Genomic DNA, 27,436 nt, shown 5'->3' on the forward strand with positions numbered 1-27,436 from the left:
GAAATCTAAGTTGTTGTCATGGTTTTTGTCTTTTTTTTGAGGGGGGAATGTGATGCTTTTAGTCTTTTGTAAATCTACAGAAATTTAACATTACTAGACTGGATTTTTCTCCACTCTTCCCTCTTAACTCTGAAATGAAATAAACATGAAAGTGGGGGATAAATGTAGACAGGGACGAGTTTCTATACCCAGACATGACTACAGTACACTTTATCTTATGTAGTCAGACATTTGACACAGAACAGGAAACATGATACTAAGCCCTTAGAGGGAAAGATGACTGCCTGCAAAATCCGGAGAGCTCAGTTGGTCTTGTCTCTTAGCCTGGTTACTTCAGTCATCTTGAAAAGCTCATTCAAGTTCTCTGAGCCTTACCATCCTTATTTACAAAATGAAAGACCAGGAAAGATAATTTTCTAAGATTCTTCCACTCAGAAATTCTCTGAAGCATACTAGGAAGTCCAAGTTAGTTTGAGGTAAAACGAAGCACATTTTGGTATTTAGTGATGATTGCAACATGGGCTTTGGTTGGACTTGAATTCCAGTTTATTAGTTTTGCGTCCTTGAGAACATGTGTCAAGCTTGTGCCCTGGCCCTCTTTTTCCCCTCCCATGTAAAGAAGGGTGATGATAGCTGCCTCCTAGGGCTATTAGGGGATTAAATGAAATAGGGATTTACTAAAATGGTTGACAGTGGTATTTTTGAATTGTAATGCATTATATGACCATAGTTGCCATTTGAGGTACTTGGCCTGCTCTTCCAGAGCTGTTAAGTTTTAAAAATGTGCCTAAGAGCCTCAATGGTGGATTCCTGTTCTGAGTATTCTGGAATTGACACCTCCCCTTGAACACTGGTGGTTTCAGATGCTTCCTGAGTTGACATAGAAGGAACCCAGAAAGCTACTTCTGGTACAGATACTTTTATTTTCGTAGGGGTTCCTCTATCTGTATGAGAAGTAGCTTCCCTAATACATAGAAAAAGTTGATTCCAGGTAAAATTTAAATAAAAATGTAGCTTCTGTTGATTTTGCCTGTAATGAGATGAAAATGTGAATCAAAAGTATAAAAGTGAATTAAAAGTATAAAATTCCAAGTTTACCAAATTTTTTTTTATTTTGGTATCATTAATCTACAATTACATGAAGGACATTATGTTTACTAGGCTCCCCCCTTCACCAAGTCCCCCCACATCCCCATTCACAGTCACTGTCCCAAATGTCTTTTAAGGACAAAAACTTACTATTTAATTATTTGGTATGAAAAGACTAAAAGTCAGAAAAAAGTGAACCGGATTGCCAGAGTTGGTTTTCTTTTATTTACTTGTTTTAGCTGAATCTTCCCTTCTCAACTATTTTGGCCTTTGAAGTTGGTTATTTAGGTTTTCCTTGGTTTCTTTGCTCAGCAAATTGGTGTTTGTTTATTCTTACAAACTTCTCCAAGACTTTGCCTTGAATTCCTGGGCCAGATAGTAGAGCAAAGGACTGTATTTCTAATTTTCTGGATGGAAAACAAGCTGGAAAATGCCATTGTTGAACCAGAAATCTATACCTAAAACCCGAAATACATGTACTGAAAAGTAACATAGTGGTTATATTAATGTTGTAAAATTGTGGAGGGCGTAAAAAGAAAAGTTAAAATGATAAACTGCCAATACTGTGGTCTCGCCTGAAGGTTTCAGCCTGGGCAGGTTCACTATGGATCCCGTGACAGCAGGATGTTGGGGGTAAAAAAGGGGTTCACACCAAGCCTTATTCTCACAGCGATAGGATGAATACTAGAATCTGGTCTGCCTCTGTCTCTGCCCCCGGCTCAGCCTCCGTCCCAGGCTCTGCTCTCCTCTCTGCTGCTTCCCTCTGCCCTTAGCACTAGGTGGAACTCTTCTTACAGCAATGTCGACGGTAAAGGTTATTGCCAGTGGGTATGCAAGCATGCACCTGCACAGTAGGCTAAGTATTACCTCATCCCATGTACACAGTGGGTATCAGGTGAGGATCCTGGCCATGGAACTTCCATTTTCCCTACAACTGCATTTCCTCTAAAGCCAAGGATGATAGCATGTAGAGAGAGAAAATGTCATGCTTATTCAAAGGGGCCTACACTGAATTTTGGAACATACCTTTCTTTGAACTGTTATTGCATATTTGTAGACCAGTGGAAACAGATACCTGGCCCATGAGTTCAATTTATGCTAATACCATGGATGGTTATTTAATAGATAGAAGAGGGGTTAAAAAGAGCAGTTTTGGACAGCAGTTCACAGAGATTGCCAAGTAGATGGATTCAAGGTAGAATGTGATAGCTACATGGGACTCCTCTGTGTATTTGAGTCTACCCTGGACTAGACTGTTGTGATTTGAAAGCAGATTAAAGCTTTCAGACAGATTTGATCTGTTCTTATACTGGCTCATTACAAAGAGAAGAAGCAGATTTAGGGGATTACTTTGTGATGAATTTCAGTGCTGCTGGCTTCAGTGAGTTGACTGAGAGCTAAATCAAGTATTTTACCCATTATAAAACTACTGAGATTAATTCTTAAAGCTCTCTAGATCTTAAAGTTCATAAGACACCTTATATGTATATGGGGTGGTTTTGGGTCAGAGAATGTAGAAGGGTGCATCCAGTAAGTGAAGAAAATAGAGTACAGCAGGTAAAATCTGAGTGATTTATTTTAAAGACCTGTACTATCTAAGCCCTTTTAAAAAGTCAATTCATTGGTATCCTCCTTTGCTTGGTGAACTCAATGACATTTGCTAATTCAGTGTTTCTAAACTGAATCCTTGAGTCACACTGGAGTAAGGCCTATCGGTACATTTAAATAGCAAAAATTACTTAAGTGAGACTGTTACTAGCATTATAAATTTCCTATATATATATAGAGGATATTTTATATATATATATACCCATCCCTAGTATCCTAATTCAGACATCTCTCATCCTCTAGGAAATCGGAAAGCCTGTTTCTAAAGTGTTCTGTTACTGCCTGAGCAATGCAATATTCATTTCCTGTCTTTTCAGCAGTGAAAACTGTCCATTGTTTGTTCTTCCCAGGTCACCGACAAGGGTCAGGAGTTTGCTGCTGGAGCAGTGAAACAGCTCGAGTATCAACAATTTGAAGACGATAAACTTTCTCAGAAATCATCTAGCAGTAAACTATCTCGGTCCCCATTAAAGATTGTCAAAAAGCCCAAAAGCATGCAGTGCAAAGTGATACTTCTGGATGGATCAGAATATACCTGTGATGTGGAGGTAAGTGTATATTTTAAAACTTTTTCGTTCCAGTTATTGAGAATTGGAGAGTGTTGGTATAAATATACAAGATGCTTTATTTTTTCAGAACTCTGGAAAATTACTCATACCAAGTTACTATATACAAAATTACTTCTGATGTCCCTAATGAGATAAAATTACTAAAAATACTTATACTGTCCCCAAAATGTTACATTCAAAAGAAAAATTTTGGAGACCGTAAAAAAAAATCAAATTTTCTTTTATATCCTGAACTATGAGCTGTCATTTAAATGAATTTTACCTTTTCTGAGTAATTTATGGCTATGTCAATTGTTAATTGGTAGAAACTTGTAAATTTTTATACATGGGAGCAGTAGGATTGTTTGAACTGTGAACGTCCTTTTCTTGCTTAGAAAACAAGTAATTTTTAAAATACACATTGTGGTAGGCATTGCAGTTTGAATGTACAAGGGTATACTGCTCTTTGTTCTTTTTATAAAGAAAACTAAAATTCTTTAGAGAAAAGAGTGTTGAATGACTTTTGTCAGAGAGATGTCTAGCCAGACCAAGTGAACAGATGAGCACAGTGCAGCCTATCCATAGCCATGGGGATGGATGATTGTTGAGTCCTCTGGTATCAAGAATACACTCATGGCATGAATTCAGGCTGTAGGAAGATCTCTGCACCATCCGTGGCATCGTCTCCCCGTAACTGGAAAGGAACAGCTTGCTCGTTGAGCAAGGTGATTCAGTTTCATATATAACGTTCTCATTCAAAGAGCTTGTTCCTCCAGCCTCCAGCACCCTGCCCTTTGTCATACATGGCACCACACCCTGCACCCAGTCCCTCCCAGCACCTGCTTGCACAGTTCACCTCTCCCACTGGCTTTGCTCAGAGCCTCTCCCAGGCACCACAGGCAGTGTACGTCTGTGCGTCCTCAAGCATTCCTGTTCTTCCCTCCAGCCTCAGCCTCACCAATGTGACTGCCCATGTCCCACAGTTATTGCTGCTTTCTCTGTTTACAACTCCTGTTTCATTGCTGTTATATTTTGCATAATACACTCATACCCTGTGCTTTTCTTGGAACAGGAGATGCAAATCCATTTCATATTGATAATGTCATTTAGGGCAGGTATGGGGTTGGGTGACTAAATTATTAGATTACAGGAGCATAGGAAAACATTCTTTTTAAATAAACAGATCAAAAGTTTAGTCTAGCATATTGATACATAGAATTTTTGTCATCCTATTACTTTACATATTGATGGTTTACTGCAGGAGGTTAAATACATGTTCCAAGGACCCTGACTAAGGTTTGCCATGTACATACCCATTTCTGACATTTTGCTGACTCTCATTTAGGCTAATTTCTTAGCCCAAAGTGTTCAATTATTAATTTAGATGTTTATTCTGGAAATGGGGAAATCTAATAATGTACTCCTACCTAGGCTTCACTATGAAGCTTAAAGAACTTTTGTAAAACTTGAGAGAGATTATCTTTTTCCAGTGTGGACCCACTTTCTGGAAAAAATTTATGTAAGAGAAGCTTTTTCCCTTAACTTTGAGAAGAGTCCTTCTATTGATTAAATTTATATAATGTAATAAATATGGTTACCTGCAAGTCCTCCAGTCATGGCTTTGCTCAGAGCCTCTCCCAGGCACCACAGGCAGTGTACGTCTGTGCGTCCTCAAGCACAGACTACAGAATTTTCTAAAGAGTCTAGAAGAAAGTTTATAGTGTTTCATGTGGGGACAATCAATACCTCATGGCTGACCAAACATATAATGTTGATCATTTAATCGTTTTATATTCCATGCTTCAAATTCATTATAGATAATCTGTGTTTTTGAGTGCAGAATATTCTAATTAACTTTGGATACATTCAGTGTTGGTTTTAATGTCACTGTGAACATTTTGAGTGGCATGGCACTAATGGCTGGTTATTTGCCTTTATGATAAAGTATTTTTTATTTATATATTTGACAGATTCTTTTTTTTTTTTTAACAGGGCATCTCTCATATTTATTGATCAAATGGTTGTTAACAGCAATAAAATTCTGTATAGGGGAGTCAATGCTCAATCATTAATCCACACCAAGCCTAATTCTCAACAGTCTCCAATCTTCTGAAGCATAACGAACAAGTTCTTACATGGTGAACGAATTCTTACAGAGTGAATAAGTTCTAACGTGGTGAACAGTACAAGGGCAGTCATCACAGAAACTTTCGGTTTTGATCACGCATTATGAACTATAAACAATCAGGTCAAATATGAATATTCATTTGATTTTTATACTTGATTTATATGTGAATCCCACATTTCTCCCTTTATTATTATTATTTTTTTATTTTTAATAAAATGCTGAAGTGGTAGGTAGATGCAAGATAAAGGTAGAAAACATAGTTTAGTGTTGTAAGAGAGCAATTGTAGATGATCAGGTGTGGGCCTGTAGACTATGTGTTAATCCAAGCTAGACAAGGGCAATAAAACATCCACGGATGCAGAAGATTTCTCTCAAAACAGGGGGGGTGAGGTTCTAAGCTTCACCACTGTTGATCCCCAATTTCTCACCTGATGGCCCCCCTGCAACTGTGCCTGTCTTAGGTTATTCCTCCCTTGAGGAATCTTACCCATCTCTGGCTAACCAGTCATCTTCCGGGGCCATACAGGGAGATGTAAAGTTGGTAAGTGAGAGAGAAGCCATATTGTTTGAAAAGGTTAGCTTTTTACTTCTTTGCAGATTTATGCCCTCTGGCTTCTATGCCCAGCATTTGTCTTGAGGTATCTTTAAAACTTGGAGGAATTATTATACTCGGTAAATTCGATATGAGGCACGAATTCTATTTAAGGGTTGTAATTAGGAAGGAAGAAGAAAAGTTATAGAGGTAGCAGATGGAAGAAAACATGGGAAGATTGATTATTTCTTTGACATACCTTCTTGTAGAGTAACTTAAGCATGTATAGGTTTTAAACTACTAACTAAATTGCACACACACATTAACATAATAGGAATACAGTTACATAACCAAAGCAGATCTATAATTACCAGCCATCTCCAGTGAAGCCAAGAAAACCAGTTAGGCACCCTAGGCATTTGTGAAAATTTATCTATGATATGATGGATATTGTCCAACTGTACTTGAACAGTCTGATAGAAATCAGACAAATTAAAACAACCCATTCCTGGGAACTGTTCACATCCCATATGTTCTTTTAACAGTAGATAGTATGTAGTCATAAGATTTTGGAGCGCTTCAACTTGCACTTCTCCTAATTCTTGGTTTTGTTCCAACAGTATAGATCCAGTCAAATTTGTTGTTTTACTGTATACTCAGGCCAGCTTAGATATCTCCTTCTTCATTCCAATGGCAAGTCCAGGAAACGGTGGGATGGATGCCGCTACATCTGCAGCATCGCCTGGATCTTTGTTGAGGTTTTTTGATGATCATCTTCTGGTATGAGTCTTCCAGAGAGTACTGATGTTGGAAGTTCTTCTTCATATCGTATCTTAGTTCATTTTCTGTGTAGCCAAATTAGGCTTTGATCTTCTGTATAAAAACTAACAGACCCTTTGCCCACACTTTGATATGCCCTTTATACCATTGTGTAGAACTCATTGGAGGTCACCACACAGGAACTGCTTTTTTTTTTATTTTTTTATTAAGAGAAAGGAATATTATCAGAAAAGTGTACCTCCATAGCCGATCATCTGACACCCTTTATGTGATCAAAATTAAGGATATTTAAGGCATGTGTTAATCTTTGATTTACCATTAGTTTTATCCTATCAAGGAGTAATCCCCCTTTTCTTTCTTTCTTTCTTTTTTTTTTTAATCTTTAATCTACACTTACATGAAGAATACTATGTTTACTAGGCTCTCCCCTATACCAGGTCCCCCCTATAAACCACATTACAGTCACTGTCCATCAGCATAGCAAAATGTTGTAGAATCACTACTTGTCCTCTCTGTGTTGTACAGCACTCCCCTTTCTCCCTCCCCACCATGCATGCTAATCTTAATACCCCCTTTCTTCTTCCCCCCATTTATCCCTCCTTGCCCACCCATCCTCCCCAGTCCCTTTCCCTTTGGTACCTGTTAGTCCATTTTTGGGTTCTGTAATTCCGCTGCTGTTTTGTTCCTTCAGTTTTTCCTTTGTTCTTATACTCCTCAGATGAGTGAAATCGTTTGGTATTTCTCTTTCTCCACTTGGCTTATTTCACTGAGCATAATACCCTCCAGCTCCATCCATGTTGCTGCAAATGGTAGGATTTTCCCTCTTTTTATGGCTGAGTAGTATTCCATTGTGTATATGTACCACATCTTCTTTATCCATTCATCTACCGATGGACATTTAGGTTGCTTCCAATTCTTGGCTATTGTAAATAGTGCTACGATAAACATAGGGGTGTATCTGTCTTTCTCAATCTTGATTGCTGCGTTCTTAGGGTAAATTCCTGGGAGTGGAATTCCTGGGTCAAATGGTAGATCTGTTTTGAGCTATTTGACAGATTCTTAAGAGTAACTTTTTTCTGGGACACAAAACCTAGGCCAACATAATATTTTCAGTTTTACAACAGACATTGGTAGTAGAAAAGAATATGGTCACTACTGACATCCTTGTGAAGAAAATGAAGAAATTTGGATGGTAAAGTGAATTGGATTTATTTGTAGCTGACTGGGTAGATAAGACAAATAGTTTGTGAATCAGTGACATGGTTCTCAAGGTAGCAAGGAGATGCTAGTTGAAATAGCATATTCAAAATATCTCTTATTTTTAGATACAAACTATGAAAAGTAAAGCTTGGCTGGCAAAGTGCACAGGGTGTAATTATCAACAGAGCTTGAAAAACATTGCCCTAGGGAAGATACTCTTCAATTTTTGCTCTCTTCTAAGCTGAGTTTAAATCAAAGTCTTGGATGAAGGCACACACACAACAGAACAGCTAAACCATTTTTTTAAATGATACAGAGCTTTACAGTGACTAAAAGCTTGTATGTCAGGATCCAGGTTTCTTGTGACGTGGACAGTGTGGAACATTGAAGCAAAAAAAAGTAGCGAGGTAACAGCAGGAATGCAGGTAAAGCTTCACTTCATTGTTTAAGGATCAAGTGCAAAACAGAGATGGGCCTGGAGGAAGGGAGCAGTCAGACTTAATAACAATTAAGGTGTAACTTATCTTCTGGTTTAAGGTGATCACAAACTCCAGACTACTAAAAAGGCAGTGCGGCTGTCAGAAATGTTCATGCTTCACAGGCTGCCTGCGGAAGTGTGGTGTTTGGCTTACCAAAGGTGGGGTCGCCCCATTCCCCGGGCTGGAGAGATCCCGTTGCAGTGTCTTTTAGTTCACACATGATACCCATGCTCTGGAACCACCTGGCATGTGTGAAAATGGTCTTATCCACTTGTAAACTGCGTGATTTCAAGGAACTTCCTTAAGCTTTCTGAACCTCAGTTTCCTCAAAAAGGCATTATTGAGAAGATTAAAATAATTAATTTGAACACTTTCTGGGGTGTGACATATCCTTGATAAATGGTAGCTATTTAATAATGGTAACAAGAACAATGAGCTCTGCTTTGAGCTTATTCAGCAGAGTCATAGGATAGTGAGTGACCTGGAAACCTTCCATGAGAATGATTGAAGGAATAGAAGGTGTTGAATGTGGAAGAAACTAAGATTTGGAAAAGATGGGATAGTTATTCAGTTACTTGGAAAAGTTGGTTTTGAATGTCTGTCATAACTTCTTTTTAATGTATAGACCATAAAACTAAGGCAGAAGTCAGATTGTTAAATAAACAGATAAGAATGTTTTAAATTATTGTCATTTACCTTGTGATGAATATGCTCTGCCGTTAAGATTCCAGCAGAAAGTGTAGGTGCATTTATGGACACCAACAGTTCTTCAGAAACAGCCTCAGACCAGATAACTTCTAATGCCCATTCCTACTCTTAAGATTTATGGAGAGAAGAAGCACACAAAAATCTGAATTGAAAAAGCAGAATTGCTTCCCTAATCTCTGTCCCCAACACAGGGAGCTGTAGGTGAATTAGGACCAGAACTCAGGAGACAATAACAGGTTACTTTTTTTGTATTTAATAAGGCATCAAAAAAGACAGTTTATTTTAATGAAATCTCGATGCCTAGATGTTTTTTCCCATGGTTTATTTAATGCCTTCATTACTTCACCCTCAAAATCAACAAGGTTCGACTCTGCTATGACGTTATAGTGAGCATTTATAGTCACCTGTAAAGGACCCCCTGCCCAGTTGTCTTTTCTTTTGAAACCAAAAAGTAGCATTTCCCCTTTCACAGAAGCGCTACAGTGGGAGGGAGCCGGTGACCTGGAAAAGCAAGAAGCGCGGATTGGTTGGTTGCTCTCTGAGAGCAGTGATTCCGCACTCGTGGCCCCAGTTCCTGCCTCTCAGTGTCGTGAAGGGAGCATTTCCAGCTGGGCTGCGCTTTGTCAGGTTCCCCTGGCAGGAGGCTTTGAACATGGCAGCGGTCAATGTTTCCCTATTTACTTTCCCTCAATTTTTTCAAACTCTTAGTCTTGATTATCTAAAATATCTTATTATAATAAGAAAAGACCTTATAAGCAACTTAATATATATGTTTGGAAAATGTTTATACTCTATCAGACTTTCATGGATGCCAACAAAGTCGCTGATACCATCATTCCTGTATTTTTATGAAATTGTTAGAGAACACAGCCAACCTCTCCTGGCAGTTTGCTATCATTGTTGCTATTTATTTCTTGAACATAAATTTCAAGAGAGAAAATAAGTAAAAACAATACCCCAGCCACACACAGTGGAGGAAATACTGCCCATCACATTTATTTTTCATGAACATTGACTCATTTGAGTCTGACTGATGGACATACTATGTATTTCCTCATGACCATCCAGTTAGAAATGTCTCTCTTATTTGGGCACCATTCTAATCTGGTCCAAACCAAGTCAGGTAGGATTGGAAAGTTGAGTCCGTATTCCACATTATAGGCTCGCTGCTGCCTGTGTAAAGTGTTTAAGCCGCTTTACGGTGTAGTTGGGTTTGTTCCCCGCAGGAAACCTTGGTGGCGGCTAGAGCATTGCTGGACAGGTGATAGAGGGCTCACCTGGCAGGCATCTCTCCCAGGAGCCCTGCCATGTTTCCCTGTGCATGTGAAACCTCAGTTTTTTCAGTCCCTAAATGTTGCTGGTTTAATAGAGAGGGAGATTTAGTGCTTATAGAACCCAGTTAGCTCCACACACGGCCAGCACCCCAGGGGAAAATGCCACTGATTCAACCACACTGGAGAGAGGTTTGTGTGCAGATCGAAGCAAATCAAATAGAGCTACTTCAGTGCACCAGTAAAACCATAAAAGCCTGCCGCTGGGTTCAGTTCTGTCCAGAGGCCTTCTCAGTACCTTCAGGACCCTGCAGGATAGCCCAGAATCCAGAGTAAGTTTACTCCAACAAGCATTTCTTGATACCATCCAGAGATGCTTTGAAGGAATCACAGGTGAGGAAAAGTATGTCATTATGTCCTAAATGTGTTTTGTTACCATCTAACTCTTGTTCAGGAAGGGACTCTTTAAAAAATTCCCAAATGCTCTGTCTTGCCCCCTGATTCAATGAACTGTACATATCATGCTTCTGTTTCTTGTACTCCACTCACTTGGCTGGAAAAGAAAATGCAGTGTCTGAATTTTCCAGTGGCTATAGGTTCTATGATTAAAATATCTCTCAATGCCTTTGGAAGTTCTTGACAGGAAACAGAATTGCCATAATCCAGAAAGTGAATTAGAGCATCTATTGCCTTTCAAGATACAAGAAATAATAATTAATTGTAAAAAAACAAAAATAAGGATATTTTTCAAACCAGTACAAATACTGGTCATTCAGTAACTACATAAGTCACTGTTTTTGATTGTGTGTAATTGTATAAATTCTGATGTAACCTCTCTATGGGTCTCTGCCTAACTGAACGTTTTACCATCTCACACCATCTGTCATGTGCTGAAAGCAAATGGCCCAGTCTAGCAATGGCAACCTCCCTTCTTGAGGGCAATGCTTGGGGGCTCTCAAAGATGGAAGGACTTTCAGTAACGTGGTGTCCTTGGGGGATGCCTCTTCAGTGCAGCTGTAAGAACGGTTACATCTAAGGACTGTGAATACACACCTCTTTTATCTGACATAGTTAACATTAAATCTTCCCAAGGTGCTCAGAGTTGTCCTCATTAAGATTTAGTTAAGAAAAACAAACTCTTTCAAAGTTACTTAAAGTTTTTTACTGGTTTTTATTTTTAGAAAGTAATAAGCTCTAATCCTCTATCATGAGTGTTGACACAGACTATTAAACAGTCCAAACAATATTAACGTTAAAACTGCACATGTGAGCACCTATGTGAAGAGATAGCAGCAGCAACCTTTGGTGTGTCACTATCCTGTAGGTGGTGTGAGTTCTGGAACCTGAGTGGGTGACTGATGCTGTACTAAAGATAAAAATCACGGAGGAATTCTTTTTGCTTTTCCTCTGATTGTCACATGGTGTGAAGGCCTGCCGGGAAATTGGTTTTCCAAATGCTAATATTCTAACATGGCAAAGCCAACATACAGGTTTGCTCTTTCCCAGGGCTGCTGCCCGGATCCTTCATGCTCCCCTTGTGTTTCGAGACCTGTTTGTGTTGCTGGTTTGATGAGATGCGGGCAGGCAGAGGATTCATAGGCAAAGCGCTCTCCAGGATATCCTCTGTCTTACCCAGCCCAAAGAGCAGGGTCTTATTTATCTCTGTATTTAGTAGCACAGAGGGGTTGATTTTCACCTGTTTGTTTAATGAAGGAAGCAAACTTCCAGGTTTAAAAATAATTCAAGTTCTCTAGTGCTCACCATGCTATGATTAAAATTTCATGCTATACTTTATATTTTTATATCTAGTTTACTTGCTTAATATTTGCCTCCTTCAGAATCTCCCCCAACTTTATCTCTGAGTTTTCACCTATAATCTGAAAAAAAATCTTTTTCTTTCCTCTGGCCTTATCGCTGCAGCTCCTCAGGAGATGGTGAGGTGGCCACTGACATCTTTTCCTGGGTTCCAGGAGAGAGTCTTGCTCTCTTGGCAGCTTTTCTAGAAATAATTAGCCTTAGCATACCTAGGTTTAGGCTTAACTTGAGGTTTGGGGAAAGACCACATAAAGAAAGGAATACATATTACTCCAGGTGCCATTCTTAGGTGGGACAGACTAAAGGCTTGCTCCCGAGTCCCTAATCAGTGTCATCCTGCCTGGCACCCATTCCACTGCCACCTGTTGGGTGCCAGCTCATACCTCTTATAATGCAGTTGGAGCCCCACAAGCAAAGAAAGTGCTTCCCTGCTTTAGTCCACAGCATTCATCATTCCCCCCCTCAGAACAATTCCCCAGCATGGTGGACACAGTCCCTTGTGTGGAAACCACAGCCTCCCAGTGACACGGGTTTAGCTGGCCCCCTGGTCCCAGGACAGGAGTGTCTGCTGCCAGTGAGCTTCTCCACCTTGCCTCCCAGAAGTGGACGTATATTACAGCTTATAAAAATCACTTAAGTGTTGTCTCTGCCAGACACCTTTTTAAAATCTTTGTATTTTCTAGAATACGTTGATTGATTTGTACATAATAGGCATAGGTATTTTTTTAACAAGGGAGTGAATCATTTGAGTTTTAATTATTATTGGTCTGAAAACATAGTCTCTTTTCTTGTTTTTAGTATCAGTTCATAGAACTAACACCACACTGTGCAAAAGATGCTAAGAAGTTTTACCAATTTTGCAGAGGTTATAGTAAAAAATATTTCTTAAGGGCCTATTATGTTCCAGGCATGGAAAATGAAATGAGTCAAAGTCTTCAAGTTTAGACAGAGGAATGTCATACTCAAGACAGTCATAGTCTCAGATCTAGAAGGAACATTGGAAATAACTGTCTCGTACCTTCTTTCATTGATGAAGAAACAGGCCTAGAGCAGTTAATGGTGTGCCTGAGGATACACAGCCTGGAAAAGGCAGAGAAGGGCTAGAACCCAGATCTCCTGCCCTCTGCTCCAGGACTTTTTACTGGGACATATCAAAACATCAAAATTCTGTAGCAGCAGAAGAAAGAAACTGAAATACAGTACAAGTGCCCCTTGAAAAACATGGGGCCCACCCCCAGGGCAATAGAAAATCCACATGTAACTTTGACTCACCAAACTACCAATAGCCTAATGTTGTCCAGAAGCCTTACTGATAACATAAACAGTCAACTAACACATATTGTATATATGTATTATATACTGTATTCTTACTATAAAGTAAGCTAGAGAAAAGAAATGCTTTTTCAAACTGTTGCAAATCTCCAAAAAGATTTTCCAGTGTATCTATTGGAAACAAATTTTATGTATGAGTGGGTCCATACAGTTCAAATCCATGTTGTTCAAGGGTCAGCTGCATTCTTTTCCAGCATGGGCTTGAGAAATATTAGAAAGAAGAGAGAAAGAAAAGGAGGAAGATCTGCTTTTCAGATGATTTGATAATATACTTGTTAGGTTCTTGAATATCTATGGTTTTTTGTAATTCTGTAAGCATTTGACATGAAATTGATCAATTTTTCTGAATTTCAAAGTTAGTTATATGTGTAGTTTTTGGTTGAGTGGAAGACAGTGAGACTGTCCAAAGTCTGTCTCTACTCTTTATTCTCTTGACTCATTTCCCTGTCCCTTCTCCAGCCTCCCTTACTTCTCTCTCCTCCCCTCCCCTCCCCTCCTCTGGTGGCAGGAAGGCTTTGAAACCTCCTTGAAGCCCATTTGCAGTAGAGACTCTAAAAGGTTTCTTTTAATCAACTGGATGGATTGACTAGGCTTGAAGTAGCTTCGTTAGGCCTCCCTGGGAACAAGATGAGGTCATGTGCAGATCCTACCCAAGAGAGATTGGTTAAGTCAATGGAAAGAATGTCATTCTCTCAAGACTTCTTAAACTTAATTTCTCAAAATAATTGCCAAGTTTTTGGTTTTGGTTATACCACATGAAATAAGATGCTATGTGAGGAGTAGAACTTGAAAGCAACACTTTATTTTGAGTAATAAGGGGAAAATAGCTGAAGAGCTATTATATAGAAGTTCGTCAAGGTGGTGTATGGAACAAGATTAAGGCTTGACTCAATCTTCGTCTTAATAGAAAATGATTTTTAGACAGGTTCTACAGTTATCACATATCCAGCTTAAAGCAGAAGGGCTAGCTTAAACTGGGGACCCTAGTCCTCCCTTCTGGAGAGGAACTGTTGTCACAATACAGTGATTTTTGTTTCAGTTTTCCTGTTCAATTGTCTGTTCATTTCATAATTATAGCTTTTCCCCCATGAAAGACAGGCTATAATTTTCAAGATGATAGCTCATCTCCCCTTAGTTAGCATGTAAATTGAGGCCTTCCTTTTCATGGAAGTACTCTTGGTCCTTGAGAACATTTAGGAAGGAGGCAGACTATTGCTATTAGCCACGAGGATAGAAAATCTTTCATAGATGGATAATAACCTGGGAAGATTCCTACATGGTGGATAACTTCTTGAATTTGATACCAGTTTTTCTAATTTCCTTCCATTTCAGAAGCAGGTGTCTTTTGACCTTGTCTCCAAATTCTGAGGTCTAAGAACAGCACCTGTGACCCTTTTTTGAATTCAGAGTTGAAATCTGGGGGAATCACAGGTTCTCAGAGTTGGATGAGAAGATGAACTCAATTCTCAGCCCCAAAATGTGTGTGATGAGTGTGCTTGTGTGTGTGTGTGTGTGTGTGTGAATTCCAACAAAATAAAGAAGTAGGTCAAGGAAGAAGAGTACAGTATGATACCAAGGCCTGTTGGTAAAATGGGGTAAAATGTTTACAAAGAGCTGGCTTTGGCCTGCTGGCATACAAATGATGGCTGATTGAGCCTAACAAGGCAGCATGCAGTCAGGCAGTAATTAGTCTCAGGGCCTGGCTGGCACATATGCCTTAGGGTCCAGTGTCCAATTGGCATGTAAAGAGAGGTGACTGTGGTGCTCTTACTTATAAAGCATTTATAATTTAAAGGGAGACACTAAACTGCATTTATAAGTGAATACCTTTTCTGGTTTTTACTATTCTTATGATCTTGTTAATTTTTATAGCAGAAGAGGAAGGGGAAATATAGTAATATTTCAGGTCAGGTATGTTTGCTGTTTGGATATGGCAATTAAATAATTCAGCAGGAGATGGGAAAAGTGGTGAAATAGAGGAAAAATCTCTGCTAAAATGTTACACAGTGATTTTGAATAGCTTCCTTTCCTTTTTTTTGGTTGGTAACAAATATGCCATGGTAAATTTTTATTGGTTATAAATCAAACTACAGCAGTCGTTTTGGCACTGATTTGAAGGCAAGTAATGTATTTAGCTTTGAATGCAAGCTTCATGTGGGGCCATCAATATGTGAAAAATATATTGTTAACAATTTTTGCCAAGGTTTTGTATTTTTCTTACATGTCCTCATTCTCTCAAGATTTCTATATCAGACAGACATGCTCAGAGTATCTAGTTCAAGTTGCTCCAATAAATAGAGGGCGATTTAGAAATTCTAAATTAAATTAAAAATTAGATTCTGCTTTGATACTTTAACTCTCTTAAATAGCCAGGGACTTCTGCTAAGAAACACCCCATCAGTTTTCATGCTGCTCTACTCAAAATATTAGGGTTCATTAAAGACAGAATAGTAAAAATGTTGAACTCTAATTTTACTTTGAATCCATTCACCCAATAGTGGAACCAGCAGTTAGTATTTCAATTAAAAGGGTCATTCACACCTAGACTTTAAAAAATGTGTTAATGAAACTCATAATGTATAGATAACCTCATATCTGAATATCTATGGGGTTATCATCAGTCACAGTCAAATCAGACTGGAGGATATTTGTACAGTAGATGGGATTTTTCAGTTGACTGTGTAAAGAACTGAATTTTGAGCTTTAGAGTATTAACTTGTGGGAAGCAACATGTCATAGCAGCAGTAGCCGGGGTGGCATCTTGGCTTTGCCATTTGTTGTAAGTTATTCATCTCCTGAAGTCATCAGTTTTCTCATCTGCAAACCAGAACTCACAGAGTTGCCATGAGTGGTAGAAAGAGGGAACAGTAAATGTTTACTGGTGCCAGGGACCCTGTTGGGCCGAGGATGATTGGCAAACTTGAAAGTTTCTCTAACTTTATACAACTTCCACCACATAAAATTGTCTATAAGAATATAAATAAAATACAATGGTGGTCTGTTAATAAAAATGTGGGATCATAGTCTCCATACTGTTTAGAGATTTGCTTTTATCCTTCAGTGGGTGAATGGATAAATAAGACTGTGGTACGACCTAGACAATGAATATTATTCAGCATCAAAAAGAAACAAGCTACTACTAAGTCATGAAAAGACATGGAGGAACCTTAAATACATATCACCAAGTGAGAGAAGCCAACCTGAAGAGCTCTATATGTATGATTCCAACTGTATGAGATTCTGGAGAAGGCAAAACTATGAGATGGTAAAAACTATAGATCAACCATCAGTGGTTGCCAGGGAATGGGGTGAGGAGGGAGGGATCAATAGGCAGAGCACAGAGGAGTTTTAGGGCAGTGAAAGTGCTCTGTATGATACTGTAATTGGGGATACATGTCACTCTACAGTTATCCTGACCTCCTGTAACCTATGGACTCTAAGTGATTATGATGTTTCAATGTAGGTTCATTAGTAGAAACAAATGTCCCCCTCTGGCTGTGCATGTTGGGAGCAGGAAATATATGGATCATCTCTGTACCTTCCCCTCAATTTTGCTGTGAACCAAAAATCGCTCTAAAATTTTCAGTATTAACAGCAACAAAACCACAGGATATATTCCATACTGTTTAGATGTTTGCTTTTATCACCTAACAATATATTAGACACTGGTAAGTGTTTCTTAAATTTGAGTGAATTTCATCTTGATTCTCCATTTGTTGTTTGTTTTTTTAACCTGGAAAGAATACTATCAGTGTTTTCACATCAGCTAATCATTAGTTGGTCACTTTGGAAATGCTGAACAATTGTATTAAATATGAACAGGAAGTAACTGCTTGTGTTTATGATTTTTTTTAAAAAAACTATTCATCTGGAAGCTCGTTAGGGCTGAGAAACTGACCTGGAAAATAGGAAACCTGCTTTTACTCACACTGCCCAGCTAGAACCTGCTGAGATTAGACAGAGGGAGCAGCTAGGGTAATACCACTTTTGTGTCAGAAATCAGTAGGTGTTTAACAAGCCTGATTATGTTCTGAAAATAATCACACGCACTCCATTTCTGGCTTTTAGTGCTCGTCTCTTATCCTGAACCGCCTCACATTTTATGGTGAACGAGGAGGTAGTGCTCCTTGGCTTCAATAATGAACTCCCTCAAATCATGTCGGAAAGTCTGTTACAGGAGGGGTCTGACGATGTCACTCTGCTCTCCATCTTTAAACCCTGCCGAGGCTGGCACAGAGCACTTTCTAGGTCCCCTACGCCTGGACTCACTGTATGTCCTGATTTCTCACCTAGTAACTCTGAGTGGTATACTCAAAGGGGGTTCCTTACTGTTCAGTTTTATTTCAGGTGTCTTTAAAAATCAGGTCATTCCCTGTTTGTTGTTCTGTAACAAGTATAGGATGTGGGAGTCTTTTTTTTTTGCCTCATCATATTAGGAATTCTGTGGTATGCTGCGTTTTGGCAGAATAACTAGGGACACTATAGAAGCAGCCAGGAAGAAAGAAAGAGATGAAAATGTACCCACCTCACTTCCTTTTCATGTTGGGACTGACCAGTCCCCTACTACTGTAGAGAGCTTTCTCTCTTGCTTGAAGATTTGGGAGTGGCTGCCTAGACATGTTTCCTGGATTCTTCTTTCTCTTCAAGGATCTAGGTTTTGAAATAGGGCTGATGTATAGGAAGCAAAACTGCAGATCTTTAGGTATTTGTAAATACCTCCTTGGGAGTAAAGATTCCTCAATTGTGGTTCATGTTGTTAAAAATGGTGGCATGTGTCCAATCACTATTTGGAAGGTAGATATTAATTATTAGAAAATGTTGACTGACTGTCCCTGCAGTGGTATTTAAGATACCTAAGGTCAAGTGACATTCACAAATTTTTTTTTAAATTCCCAGAATAATTCTAATAATACTCAGGATATTTACATAATTCTGTTTCAAATAAGGGCAGATCAAGAGATAGAAAATCAAGTATATTTGAAATACTTGATTTCAGAGAGGGTAGATGAGACAGATAAAGCTGGAAAGGAAGGCCAGGTACCTGTCAAGAAGCATGGGTTTGATGTGCTAGCAAAGTTGAATATTGTTTAGGTATTTGTGATTTACTATAAATGTAGTGACTTAAAACAACACATTTTTATCATCTTACATTTTTTTGGCTGGTCCTCTGCTCTGGGTCTCATAAAGCAGAAATTAAGGTGTTCACCAATTACATGTCCATCTGGAGGCTGTACTAGGGAAAGATGCATGCTCCCTTCCTTCAGTCTGTTGGCAGAATTCATTTCCCCTGGTTGTAGGACTGAGGTCCCCACTGCCTTGTTGGCTGTCAGACAGGGACCACTCTTGGAGGTGTCCCCCCATCTAAGCAGACAGCCTCCCTCACCTTATACTTAGGAATCTCTCTTTACCTTCCCTTGTTACCAGAAGAAAACTCTGCTTTTAAGGGTTTACATGATTAGGTCAGGACCTCCCAGATAATGTTCCCATCTGAAGGTCATCTGTGTCAAGTAGTATAAATAATCATGGGAATAAGACCCACTCTATCTACTGTCCCTGGCATTATGCAGTTGTATAATGGTGCATATGCAGGTGTATAATGGTGGTATGTATGAGGGGTCAGGAATCTTGGGGTCATTTTATAATTCTGCCTCTCACAATAGGTGATGGGATTTCTGAGGGGCTTTACATAGGAGAGCTATTTGGCCATTTGTGTTTTTAAATATACTTCTAGTAAATAGTAACTGAAGAGGAAGAAACTTGAAACAGGTACACTATAGTCAGCTCTGTTACAATGAATCGAGCGAGAGATGCTGAGAAACAGCACCAAGACAGTGGCAGTGAGACCAGGGGAGAGAGCAGATTTTAAAGAACTATCCTGAAAACAAGCAGACTTGATTATTTGGATGCGTGTGTGTGTTGGCGGGGAGTAAGATGAGACAGTAACTCATAATGACTTCCAACTTTCTAGATGGAGTGGGTACATAGACACATGTAGAATACAAGAAGAAAAGTTGATGGGAGAAAGTAATGAACTTTATCCAAACCTGTACAATTTCAAATGCCTGGAACATGAAAGTAGCAGTCCACTATTACAAGTGGATATATGTCGGTCAGCATTTGTAAGAGAGGCCAAGCCAATAGGCTTTGTGGGAGCCATTATCTTTTACACTGATTAATTTTATGAGTGTGCAGATAGTCAGTGAATAAGTAAGAAAAAAAGAGTGTTTAATGGCAGAGCCCTGGGGAATGCTAACATTTAAAGTTGGGTGTAGGGAGCGCTTTGTCAAATCTTCCCTCCTCTCCACCCTCGGGTACTTCTGTTCACCCACCTCAGGCCCTTTTGACTGTACCCTCAGCCTATGAGCCAAGTGTGCCTGACCCCAGGGGGATATTAAGGTAGTAATTGTGGTTGAGTGAGTTTCCTTCAGATGGTTCAAAGGGAGAGTCTACCTGGAAAAGCATTCCCAGTGTCATTTCCAAACTCCACTAAAGCATTGCACTGTTGGGTGTAGAAAACAGGAAGCGGAGATTTTATGAAGTACCATCTATTGAGGAAAAATTAAGTGCTATCAGTCGTTGGAAGGGATTCTTATGCTTTCCCCCAGTTCATTGCTAGCTCTCCTTTTACTTCCTTAATTTGGCTTTTTGTGGTCTTGTACATTTGACTTTCAGTAACACAAAGTGGAGAAGCATAACATTACATTTCTGACGATGAATGACAGATCCCTGATTCCTTCACATGACTTAAGAAGACTTAGGAGTAGTTTTACATTAGTGTGCTATAGAACTGTGATTTTTAAGATACCATTATTAACTATAAACTGGAAAGAATGGGTGCTATTCAGAAAGTTCTCTTAAGACTTTTATCTTGAACTAGAAAAAATAAGCTCCTTATGCATAGCCTCCAGCAGGTTACCAGCTGGGGACACTGGTAACCTTGATCTTCATTCAAGAAATGCTCCTGCCCCAACCTAGGGCCTCCCCTTCCTCCGGTCCCGGCACAAGGCATCTAGAAGTGAATGCCTAGTGTGGGTCCCTCTCTCCATATAGAGAAGCGAAGGCTTCTTTTCCCTTCAGTTGCATTGGTTGTAGGCCAGCCCGTGCACTTTAAGCTTTCTATTTGTTTCTTCTAGAAGAGGTCACAGATTCCAAGTTGTGGGAGGTCTTTGTTAGAACACATAACGTCTCCAGCAATATAGTTAGCTTCCTGAAACTGTCGGTATGATTTCCCTTGCCAGAGGACTATTATGAATATTAATTTCCAGAAAAATGGAATTTAGAATTTAGGTCTTCCTATTGCTTCTGCCAAGACGGCCCTATTTTGTTAGTGTTGCCTAGTGACTGTTCCTGCTCTTTGGGTCCACGATATCTCTACAGATGGCAAATTAAAATGGCCAGATTAGATATTAATTCATGAAATGCTTTGATCAATGAGGGTTTCTTCTTGTTAACAAACAAGACATCTTTGCTGTATGGGATGTATTTGTTCAGTATGGCACACAGCTATGTTTAACTGGTGTGTACATTTGGAGTCACCTTCTAATAAGGGTGAAAGAAAATCCTATCCCTAAGTCATATTGACACTTTGGAATGTACCTCATTTTCCCCACTGCTGCTTATAGGAATGAGTGATGGTGTGCAGATGTAGAGCCGGCACAAGGAATTGGTTCTTATTATGGCATTTGGAAAACTGGAAAGAATAAAGGGGCTTGTTATTTCTTGTGGAATACCATGGTGACAGCAAATAACGTCATTAAAGAGCCACCAGATCCTTTAGGAAAATGCCACTAGACTGAGCTTGTAAGGCAAAGAACATTTGGAAATGATTACCCCAAGCAAAATGCTTCAGTTAAGGTCTCCAGTAATTCCTTTAGACAAAAAACAGTCCACAGTGTCATGATTTGCAACACTCCTTTCATAGCAACAATGGGCAACAATTCATTATCATGGGGGAAAACCCCACCAACACTGGAAATGTAATTTGTTTCAAAAATATATTTCATTTTAACTTGGGGCTTCAACTGGTTATACCTGCCATATTCTAACAAGGATTAAAGATGTTTTACGTAAGTGTGCATGATCTAAGGAGAAGAAAGTAAATTTGTAGAAAGCAGAACCAAGAGAAAGTAAAAGAAGCCAGGAATGAGGTTAGTACATAAAACACATGTTCGGAGCTCTCTGGCAGGCACTGAGGAGGAAACCTTGATGCAGTCAAAACACCCCAGGTGTCCAAAGGAAGCACGTTTATTCCAGGTCCAATTGTTTGAGAGAACTGTTATCTTATTCCAAGAGTAGATCATGAATAGCCATCAGGAAGGGCTCAATCATTGTTATTTATCTCAGTCAAACCTTTACTGAACATTACATAATGATTTGTCAGCTGGGGATTGTGCTTCTTGTTAAGTATCCGAGATGTGTGGCTTTTTATGGTGTCAGTTTATCATGGAACTAAATTTTTAAGGGCAGAACTAGGAATGAAATGGGTCTCTCTCAAGAGAGGTGAGGGCTTGACAGCAACATGTTCACAGAGAAAGCATCACCTCCTTCTGCAAGGATGTGGGCCATGAACATCCCTGAGGGGGAAGGGAAGATTCACCTCAAATGTTTGGATCCAGGCCATTGTAGAGAGACAGTGGTGCTCCAGTCCACAACACTGCACTTTATAGAGCATGACTTCAGTGATTTCACCTTAAAAAATGTTCAACCTTGAGTAATGTAATTTCTTTCTCACTCAAGATAACGTAAAGCAAAATATATGCCTAGATATGTGAATATAAACCACTTCCTTTATAGGATTGTAAACTGTAAACCCACTAAATAATGTGACAGCTACAAAAATATTAACTTTAATTTTAGAACAGTTTTTAGGTGTCAGGACTAATTGCACACTTAATAGCTGATTTTCCAATCTGCCTTCTGCATTTATCTTTCTATTCTCCTTTAGTTAGATGGGGGGAGAGAGAATGTTCTTCCTGCTTATCAATGAGTTGTAAATAAAATTTTAGAAGGAGAATTCAAGACACATTCCCATACTACAGCTGGACCTACTGTGCACCTATATCACAGGGTGTGAAGATGCAGGTTGTTAATACCTGGGGGATCAGGCTAGTCTAATTCAAGTTTAGCCAAAGGAAGTCCTTAAAAACCATGATCTACCTCATGTCTCTCTAGTTTAGTGTCAGGGATTAAGTGTGTATCAGAGGAAAGTAACAATAAAACCACATCTCCTTCAGGAAAACTTGAGAAATATATTAACAATATAACCTGCAGCATTTGAAGGGAGATTTAAAAAATCAATAGGTCTTTTATTTGTATTGTCCTCATGCAAAAATGAGGGGGAAAAAGCCAACACTTTAGATTTGGCCAGTGCAGATGATACCCACATGGTAGAAAAACATAAACTGGTCATGAACAAATTTCCAAGATCAGAGCAGTTTTTGAAAAGCTTTGAAAGAGGAAATCAACCCCAGATGCATCTATTTAGCTTGATTTCCTTTCCTATTTGAAAAAATAATAATTCTTCTCTCTGCCACGCACTGTCATTCATGCTGGGAATCCAGTCGTGAATGAAAACTGCTTACTTGAGAGGATAACATAACATGACTCAAATCAGAATAGAAACCAGTGCAAAACTGCCACCCTCATGGAGCAGTGCAGGAGCTGTGTAAACCAGTTCTCTGGGATTTGGGCTGCTCTTGGAGGTCAGACGTGCAATTTTGCGCAAGCGGTGCTCGAGTAGAGATCCAAAAGGGGCTGGCCGAATGTTCCAGGGTGTGAAGAGATTGCCTGTGCAGAATTTGCTGGTTAGGAGGAAGGCTGGGAGGAGAGGGGGCTGAAGAAAGGGTGTGTGATGGAGTGTGGAGAGCTGCGGGAGCACCGTGGCAGGGAAACGGGAGAGGCTGTGAGGGTGATGAGGTCTTACCTCCGTCCTACTGTGGCTGCCTGTGTCCCAGAGCATCTCTCACTTGAATCTGATAGTCAAATACTGGTCTTGCCACATGTACTTACTCTCCCTGAAATTTTTAACATAAAAACAGAAGTTAAACTTGATAAAATCTCAGGGGTGACTTCCTTGATATGTCACTGTACATTCCACGGTGCCTCCCAGATCATAGGCCTTTGCTGCCCCCCTCAGCCCCCACCCTTGCAGCTCAACTCTGAGTGCTGAGGGAAGCCCCAGCAGGAGCTGCTGGCTTGTGAGCATCAGGAAAGCAGAATAATATGAAAGAGTGCATAATAGTTTGCTTTTTGCTTGAATAGAATGCTTTCGTTTTTCTTGTAAATAAAGCAGTGTTATAGTTGTTTATTAGGGCTACTTTAAAAGCGATTTGTTTTCTTAATTCATTTTGCCTCTTCATTTAAATTTTAGCCAATTATCATTTACTACTCTACACTAATGCCATTCACACTTTTCAAAAAGATTTTAACCACAGTACTTAAATAACCACCTTAGATTCAGTTAACAACAGTGACTAACATTCTTTCCAGGTTACAAGAGCTCTTGTCACTGCTGCAGCAGGGGCCCCTTCATTCCCCTCCGGCCTCTGACTCTGCTGACCGGAGGAGCCAGCCCTGTCTGGTCGGCTCTAAAGATAAGGACCAGGCCTCCCTTTTAAGCCCGGCTGAGCAGCCTCCTCCCCAGCCGCATTCATAGGCTGGACAGTGACAGGCAAAGAGGATTAGTGCTGGCTTTTCAGGATTGTGAGCTCGGGCAGTATTAAACCAGAATGCCCCTTGCAGCGTGGTCAGACAACAATGCCAGCCTTTGACGTGGAGAGCCAGCTGCACCCGGAGTATTACATATGAGGTATTACGTGTGTCATAAAAAGTTGAAGAAAATGTATGTAGACTCAAACTATTTCATGCATGGGAAGGCTTTTTTTCTCTGTCTCCTGGATTTTAAATCCTAATCTGAGCTACAAAATGCTCAAATGATCTTGGTATCACTTAAAGTATGATCATCTATCCTATGCTATTTACCAGAAATTTAAAGATAATTCATTATAGGTATTTTATAGATTGTAGGATCATTTTAGCTTATAAAATTATATTTAGCTAGGAGAGGATATAATTACACTTTTAAATTATATGGGTAGTTTATATAATGACCCTGATAGCTTCCTGCTTGCTCACAGCCTTGCCTTATCAATAGGCTAAAACAGTTGATAGAAAGGACATAGGTTCATTTAGTACCTATTTATTTAAAGCAATGACAATATTCTTCAATTCTTTTGATCATCAAAGCCTTACAGAATTGAAAATTAATAGTGTTGCAGCTGCATTCTCATTAAATTGATATTATTTAAAAAGTCACGTTTTCATCGTCAATATTTCATTGCCTACAACCCTTTATTTGGTCAAATGAATTTATAAATCACAACTTGGGTTTTTGTTTGATTTTTTTTTTTCCTGCGAATTGTTTTAGTTTAAGTACTTCCTCTCATGGGAAAAACTCCCATTCAGAATTGCATACTACAGTTATTTTACATGATTCAAATTTAAGTTTGTGTCTCTGTCAAACATTCCTCTTTCTTAGGCTTCCTTTTCTACATTCCTTTTGCACACATTGGCTTAGTGACCTGAATCCTTAGCAGATTAGCAGCAGGAAATGTTGTCTGATGGTTCACTGCCAACATCTCATATGTGCGATGGGAAACTCTTTGTAAAAATCCAAGCCCACTGTTTTTGCTGGCCAGCAAGAAGCATGCTTCACTGGAAAGCTATTATCTACCACAGTGCACGTCTCTGAGCACGAAAGTCTGATTTTGAAAGAGGCTGATGTTGCGACAACAAATGAAGGCAGAAAGCCTGGCTGAAAGAAGAGGGCCTCTTTTAAAAAAAGGTAGAGGGGCTTACTGGGCAGGAAGGCACTCCTGTTGCCTGCATGCAGAGTTTCTGTGAAATCTCAGTCAAAACATAGGACAACTCTATTGAATTTGAACAATCAGAACAATTCTTGTTTTGGCGGGACTGTATGCCATATAGATAATAAATTACCATCTTATGTTTTAGCATAGGATTTACCAAAATATGCCAGTATACCCAATACACATTAAAAAATCATTCTGTGTGTGTTTGTAAGTGGTCAGGGAATGTACACTGAATTTACTGATAATAATATTGTTTTTCAACAGTTTCTCAGGTTTGTGTGAGATTTATCATAAGAGAAGTGGGATGATTTCACTGCACAAGGAATAAGATATCAATAGTAGGTCATTCTCTATACCAAATTTCAGCTTCAGAAAACCTAACGTTATTGGACTGCTTATGAGAAAGGCCTAATAATAATTGCTAACATTTGTTGGCTATTGCTTTCCATGAGCTAGGCAGTGTGCTTTCCTGTGTGTTATTTAAAACAACATCCTATGAGTAAATAACAATATTACTTCCATTTTATAATGAAGGTAGCAAAGCTCAGAAATATTAAATAACTTGTTCAATCTCACAAGAGCCAGCCAGTTGTAGAATCAAGGTCTAGCCTCGGGGTTTACTTAGAATAGGATGGTGGGAAAAAACAAGCTTAAATGGGTAGGGATGCCCATTTTAGACAAGTTTATATAATGCCAGTTGAATTATAATCTCTAGATAATTGAGGCATAAAAATAAATCCCTGTTTTGTTTAAAAATGTATCAAGACTAGGAAATAGTTCTATATTCATATTTTAACAGAATATTCAAGATCATCACTGGTAACATAACTGAGCAAGAACGTGGACATGATTGACTTACTGTTTGAAAGAATAACAGTCATGGTTTTCTGAGAAGCTGATTACTCATGAATTTAAAGAAAGGGCTGGCCCATATATATAACATCTAGGTGGAGGAAATGCCAACTCTGCCTCTCATGTCAGCCCTTTCAGAATATGCTGCCTGGATCACGTTTGGCATTAGTACCTAGAATAGAAAATTCCATTAAGTCCTGGCCCAGTGGGAATGGATTCTGGCAGTGGTGATATGGATAATGTGGAAAAAAACACAAATTCTATTGTTAAGTCTTGTGCTGAGACCTAGTATCTGTGCTTGGCATTGAATATACACCTGAGTCATAAAGCCCCAAAAGGAAGTAGGTGCATGTAGGACAGCCATATCTTAGACCTTCTCAGCCTCAGATCTCTCTGAACAGTTTATGGACTCACAGACCAGACACCAGACACCATCATCATTTGTTCCTGGGTGGACTACAGCCTCCTGGTATTTTCCAAGTGTGGATTAAAAAACAATCCACTCATCACTTAAATTTCAGGGCAAACAGGGTTGGAATGTATTTCTATCAAGAATCCAGAAGAAAAAAAGGAAAACCCAGGAAAGATGTCTTTACACAGAGTCCAGGTGTCTGACTGGGGCTCAAGCTCTGACCTAGATGCTTCTAAACTCTAGGTAAGCTGTGCTGCAGTCATTTAGAAATAAAGAGAATTCTAACTGAGGAAATCAGTTCTAACTGAGGAAATTAATTCTGAGGAAAATTGAAAAGCACACACATATCCTGATGCGAATTTGGGGTGCCCTCCTGTTCCTGAGACTTGGGGACTGCTGATTAGCTCCTGTTCTCAGGCAACACAACTTTCTCTGTCTCATTTTCTTGGTGATTATGCAGCCTCAGGTAGATAAGAACTGCAACCCATCTTCCAGAGCTAGAAAATTACATTTGACTTTGCAAATCCCTCTAATGTCAGCATTTAGCCTTTGCCAGAGGAGGTCTTCTCTCAGGCTGGCTATAGCTTTGTAAGACTGAAGAAAAAGCACAAATTCTATTGTTAAGTCTTGTGTTTAGATGTAGTATGATCTGTGCTTCCTGCTTTTGTACTCATTGTCTTCAGCACAGGGTAAGAAATGAGTTACAGGGACTTGAGCATCAAGGCAGTTGCTCTTTTGGGAGAAACACTGGCAGGTGCAACTGTCTCCAGGTCAGCTCAGCTCCTTCCTCTGCCCTTCCCAGGGCTCAGCAC

The 27,436-nt window shown here is 39.4% G+C and overlaps 1 protein-coding gene across 28 annotated transcripts in view; it reads left to right on the top strand.

Moving 5' to 3' along the window:
• The window catches only part of EPB41L3 (erythrocyte membrane protein band 4.1 like 3), a 241,908-nt gene that overhangs the window by 151,773 nt on the left and 62,699 nt on the right, over positions 1-27,436 (top strand). For all 28 annotated transcript variants that reach the window (XM_073212845.1, XM_073212849.1, XM_073212852.1 and 25 more), the window contains exon 3: positions 3,048-3,245. In XM_073212845.1, coding sequence (XP_073068946.1) covers positions 3,192-3,245 — 54 coding nt within the window. In that variant the 5' untranslated portion in view covers positions 3,048-3,191. The remainder of the gene's footprint in view (positions 1-3,047; positions 3,246-27,436) is intronic.

Source organism: Manis javanica, chromosome 9, assembly GCF_040802235.1.
Source record: "Manis javanica isolate MJ-LG chromosome 9, MJ_LKY, whole genome shotgun sequence".
In the NCBI taxonomy this organism is placed as follows: domain Eukaryota; kingdom Metazoa; phylum Chordata; class Mammalia; order Pholidota; family Manidae; genus Manis; species Manis javanica.